The 5,604-nt window shown below is 59.3% G+C and overlaps 1 protein-coding gene across 1 annotated transcript; it reads left to right on the top strand.

The window, feature by feature from the left end:
• Window positions 1-1,656: 1,656 nt before the first annotated feature.
• ZSCAN4 (zinc finger and SCAN domain containing 4) lies at window positions 1,657-3,313 on the top strand (the record flags this gene model as incomplete). Its single annotated transcript, XM_012734668.1, has 3 exons — window positions 1,657-1,899; window positions 2,331-2,496; window positions 2,571-3,313. Coding segments are annotated over 3 exons (1,152 nt in total), but the record flags the coding sequence as incomplete, so codon positions are not given.
• Window positions 3,314-5,604: the final 2,291 nt, after the last annotated feature.

The raw sequence follows: 5,604 nt of genomic DNA, 5'->3' as shown, positions 1-5,604 counted from the left end.
GCCTGCCCAGCTCCACCCACCGGCGCAGCCCCTGCGGGGCTTAAGCCCATCACCGGGCGCTTAAAGGCCGCGGCCCGCGGGGAGCCGGCGAGGCCTCCGGTCGCCCTTCTAGGAGGTGAGTTGGGGCAGCGGCGGCGCGGCGCGAGCTCCCATTCTAGCCGGCTTCTCTGCGGGCGGAGGGTCCCGGGATGAGGTGGGTGGTGCCGGGTCCAGGCTGGGGCCTCCTGTCCTCCCGCCGGGAGACAGACCTGGCGGCTGCCCGCACTCTGCTCCCCATGGCCCGTTCGTGGCGGTGGTGGTGCCCGGGCCGCTTGGCTGGGCGCTTGCGGGGTGTCGGCTGGGCTGAGCGCCTCTGATCTCTCCTCACCTGGAGGCAGATGGGGACCAGCCGAGTGATTTGCTGGGTCCCTGGCTGCCTCCCAGTTGGCCCAGAAGTCTGGCCTTGAACTCCAAGGTCTGAACCTGGCTGTGTCCCCGCTGGGTGGAGAGCCTGGGGTGAGCTGGAAGGAGCTTGTGGGGAGGCTAGCTGGGGAGAGTTCTGGGGCACGAACACAAGGGGGGATCGGGTCACCCTAGGAGGGGTGGACGGCAAGGGAGCCAGACAAGGCCTGGCCTCGGGCCCCCCCGAGGGTGCAAGAACCCCAGCAGAGGTGACCTGAGAAAAGCCAGTCACCGTAAAATCACCTGGATCAAGGCTGCTGATCTTCATGAATGGATTAGGGGAAGGAAAGCTTCCTGGGGTCCTCCTGGATTCTTCGTGGCCTCATTCCCTTGATGGGATCAGCTGGCTAATCTGATCAAAGCCAGAGGTGAAATGCCCACCAGAGAGAGGCAGCTCTGATGCTCACCTCCTGTCATCACACCTCTGGTTTTTTTTTAAGGTTTATTTTGTTGATTTGTGCACACAAGAAGTGGGGTGCAGGCCAAATGTGGGGGTGAGAGGATCCACCAGAGACAGTGGGGAGCAGAACAGGCGGATCCACTGAAATCCACTGCTGAGGGGACAACAGGAGACAGGAGGGGGCTGCTGCGCCCTGGGGGCCCCTGGCCAGAGATCTAAGGCAGTGGCGGCCTCAGAGTGCTGAGACTGAACCCCTGAGCCCAGGCGCCCTGGGACCCTGGTCTCGTTCCATTCGTCTCTGTTCCACTGTGACACCATCGCAATTATTACGCTTTCACAGAACTCTACGACCTGTTTGGGCAGCAAAGACTGTCAGATTGCAGTGATTTATTTCTCACGCATCCTGTATTGTCACCTGTGACGAAATCTTGTTCTGAAAATGGACGTTTTCGAATTCTCCAAAGATGGTGCTTAGCACGTGGTGATCCTAGTTCTAGTTCACGTCTCTGGACAGCCTCTAGTGTCAGGCCTACGTGGCACTTGGCTAGAAGCCGGTGAAACAGTACCAGCCGATACCTTAACATCACTTGCTGACCTACGTTTTTGCTTCCAGATTCCCGCACGCACAGGAGTGTCTTGGAGGGGACATCTGGGAAACACGGCTCAGTATGGACGTAGAGCTCAGCACCCCGTTTCTCGGTGCAACACCCAGGGACAAGCTCAGGCGGGACAGTACGCACCGCGATCCCCACTGCAGGTCTGCGCCCCAGAAGCTAGAGTCTGCGCCCCCCAATACTCTGGCCAGCGTGTTGCCATGTGGCAATGACTTGCCTGCGAGGCAGGAGCTTCAGAGACTGCATCAGGCATTTCACTCGTGGCTGCAGCCAGAGCGACACAGCAAGGAGGAGATGATCTGCCAGGTGGTCCTGGAGCAGTTTATGCTCAACAGGCACGGCAGTGACAGGTCTGCCCTGTGGGCGAGGTGGGAAGCAAGTGGCAAAAACCTGCAGAAATTTATGGACGGCCTGAGCGACGGCCCCATGCAGCCTCCAGGCTTGGTGAGTACAGGCGGGGCCCTGGGGAGGAACAAAACGGGCAAAAAGCGAGAGAAGCCCCCTCGGAGAGGTCCTTGCCAGCAGTCGGTAGAGGGCCTCTTCCTTGCTAGGAGAGATTGCAGCTCCCTGGAAAACCAGAGGGAGCTTCAGGCCTCTGTTCAGTGTCGGGGAGCCAGCTGATTTGCTGGGGGGGGGCTGGCCCACGTGGAGGACCCTCAGGAGAGGAGGACTGCTTTGGCAAGTGCTCGTTCTTGCCTCAGAAAGCCTTAAATCTGCCTTTTCTGATTGGGGAACACAATCTGTGTCGCTTAGAGTGCCAGTGACGACATGATATTTACCGCAAGCAAAGATATACTAGAAGAAAACTGCACCCGCGGGGAAGTCCATCTCGCGGGGTGAACCAGCCACCTGCTCAGGCCACTGTTTCCTTTCAGGTGCACATCCGCATGCAGGGGCAAGAGGCGCTCTTCTCAGAGAACATGCCCTTGAGGGAGGTCATCGCCCATCTCAGGAAACAGCTGTCAGTGGGAACCGCAGCTGGAGGGGGCGTGGAGGTGCCTTCCTGTGAGCCCCCTGACGCCTCGCTGGGCCGTGGACATGGTGAGTGTGGTGGGTTCAGGCACCAGCCTGTGAGGCCGACAGCTCTTCCATAGTCGCGTTGCCATTTCCCCCAGGACGTGATGGCGGAGAAGGTGATGTGGACGCTCCTTTGCCGGCTGGCCCCGGGAATGATGGTGTCGCTAGACAAGGCGGTGACATACCCTCCCTCATCATCATCAGAGAGGACATCTGGCCAGGACCCGAAGGAGGAGGCACTTCTTCGGGGAGCCCCCTCAGCTCCCCGAGGGCAGGTCTGGGCCCCTCCAGTGCCCAGGGAGGGTCCCCACAGGCGCTGCGCTCTTCAGACGCCCCCGCGGAGGCGGGGCCGGAGCCTCACCCCAGCCCTGGCCCAGGGGTTTGCTCAGAGCGTGCTCCCACCCTCCGGGACACTGAGGGCTGCTCCCGCCCGGGGGCAGAAGCTGCCCCCGCGCCCGGCGGGTCATTCAGGTGTGAGTTGTGCCCCAAGGCCTTCAAGTACTTCTCTCGGTTCCAAGCCCACGAGAGAAGACACAGGGACGAGCGGCCGTTCGCGTGCCTCGAGTGCGGCAAAGGCTTCTTCCGGCCGTCGGACCTGCGCGTGCACCAGCGCATCCACGCGGGCGAGAGGCCGTTCCGGTGCGGCGCCTGCGGCAAGGCCTTCGGCCACAAGACCAACCTCCTGGCCCACGAGCGCATCCACTCGGGAGCGAAGCCCTACGTGTGCAGCCTCTGCCGGCGCAGCTACCGCCAGTCGGGCACCTTCCACCGGCACCTGCGGACGCATCGGGGCGTGGCCCGCGCTCAAGGGCCCTCCACGGGCGCGCCCGCCCTGGCGTGAAGCCCCGCGGCGCCCCGGTCCCGTCCGGGCCGGTGACAGCCGGTCAGCTGGCCTGGAAATACAAATAGGAAACCGGAAATGAATCCAGACTCCAGGTGTGCTGAGGGTGTGCCGGGCGCGGCTGTCCCCGGCTGGAAGCCGCCTCGCTGTGCTGTGCCCGAGAGCACCGCGTGGCCTGCTGTGGGCCTGGCGATGCAGATGTGGTTTCTCTGCCCGCTGGCGCCGGGGCTCCTGTGTTTTCTCACATTTGGGGACGTGCCGCTCATTAAATGTTCCATTTAGTTGTTTTTGAGCCCTGCATTTGGTTTACTGATTTCTTTCAATTCCGATTTCTTTGGACATGAGCGTGCTGTAAATGCTGTCGTGCGTGCCCACGCCTTTATCTGTTTGGACGTACTTAGACGTATGCTTTGTAACCTCGTTGGTAGGTCTCATATCCGCTTTCTCAGGATGCTTGCTGCCAATTTTTTTCTTGGAGTGGATCGTTTTCCTGTTTATTCAGATGCACTGTGGTTTCTTTATTGTTTAAAAGCAGGCATCTGGGCCCTCCCTGAGGCGCAGGGTGAGTCTCAGCGCTATGAAGCTGTCCCGGCCACGGCGGCCGGAGTCCATCCCTGGCCAGACAGGGACCCCAGGACACAGCAGACCCTCTCCTGTCTCCCCGCTGCCCCCTCAGCTGTGGGTCTCAGTGACTCTGCCTGTTCTAGTCCCCACTCTTGTTCAGGTGAACCCTCTCACTCTCACAACTCTGTCCTGTACCCCAGTCCTTGTGAGCAAAAATAAAAAAGGTAAATCTTTAAACAAATGGATGTTTGCAAGGACAGCATATCTGTTTTCACACGCTGGGAACAGACGCACATTGGGTGGTGGTCGGCAGCTCCCTGCCTCTGGGTGCGCTGAGGCGGAAAGGTAAGGCCTGGCCTTCCTAGCTCTTCTGAGCAAGCAGCTGTGTCAGGGGGTGGCCTTCTCCGTTCCCTCTCCAACATCTGCCCTGGAATGCCTCTCCCAAGACGCTTCCTCCTGTTCCGTGTGGCGTCTGGCCTGGTCTAGCGTGTCCCCACCCACTCTGGCCTGACCTGAGCGCCTGCACACTTCAAGAGCGGGGACCCCTTTTCCTGCCCGAGGTGCTCAGGCAGAACGGAGCCCTGGGTTTCCGCAGCTCCAGTGGGACCAGCTGGCTCACAGAAGGCCTGGTGTGCTCCCGCGGGGTTGGAAGCCGCCAGCCTTGTCCCTCCAGGCCCAGTGGTGCTGCCACAGGAGGGCGCTGCAACCCCAGCGGCCCCGCAAACCCCCGCGGGGCAGAGTGGGTTTTCTGGAGTGGCTTTTTGCGTGGTTACTGTGATCCACCAGCTGTTCTTTACAGAACGGCCAGGTCAGCTCACCAATCTCTGGGTTTTGACTCTGTGGGCGCAGAGTCGGGCCCCCAGCAGGGGCCTGATCACGCCCATCTCTGAAGTCACTGCTCATGAGCGCCGGGATCGGAGCTTTCAAAATTAAAAAGGAGAGCAAACTCGCGCTGAGCAACCTGGGAGGATGACCTGGTCGTTCCTGGGTCGGAACCGGGAAAGTAAGTTCTTTATCCGGACACCAATTCGGCCACATATAATTTCCTTGACGAGATTTTAGAAACAATGTATAGACTTCCAAATTTGAAATAACTGGTTTTATTCAAAATATATGTGTTGATATTTTGGTTTTAATTTTTTATTAGTTAATGTGGAAAACAGTTATATCAAATTTAATGTCACTGGAAAAATATTTTTTGTTTAAAACCATAATTTGGTGCACAGGTTTCTTGCTGTATTTTTGTCATTTCCTTTTTTTTTTAAAGCAAAGACAGTTTATTAACTTTTTTTTCATTTCTATGAGGATATTTAAGCTGTTTTATACATATTATACTCTCTCTCATGCACACACACATATACATACTCGGGCGCGATGATCACAGACCCTTAACCATCAGCTACATCTCAGCAACCCACTTCACCCTCGCTTCGCCCCACCCCCCAGGTGCCTACTAATACGCGGCTGTATCTGCAGGCCCGAACCCAGGGGGAGCTCCCCACGAGGCGCCGGGCCCCACGCTGGCCGTCGGAGGCTCGACGGCGCCCCAGCGGCGCCACGTGGCCGAGTCCGCGGGCAACTACAATCCCCAGAAGCCCCTGCGCGGCACGCTTCCGGTCTGCGGCGGCGCTGGGGCGGGACTTCCGGCTTCTTTTTCGCGCCGGACATCTTGTCGCTCGGGGCCGGCGCCCAAGGAGACCCCGCCCGACCCGCGCCGCTCGGGCCTG

The sequence above is a fragment of the Condylura cristata genome, unplaced genomic scaffold (assembly GCF_000260355.1).
Source record: "Condylura cristata isolate star-nosed mole 26May11 unplaced genomic scaffold, ConCri1.0 scaffold00066, whole genome shotgun sequence".
NCBI lineage: Eukaryota > Metazoa > Chordata > Mammalia > Eulipotyphla > Talpidae > Condylura > Condylura cristata.
This window is presented reverse-complemented; position numbering and strand designations above follow the sequence as displayed.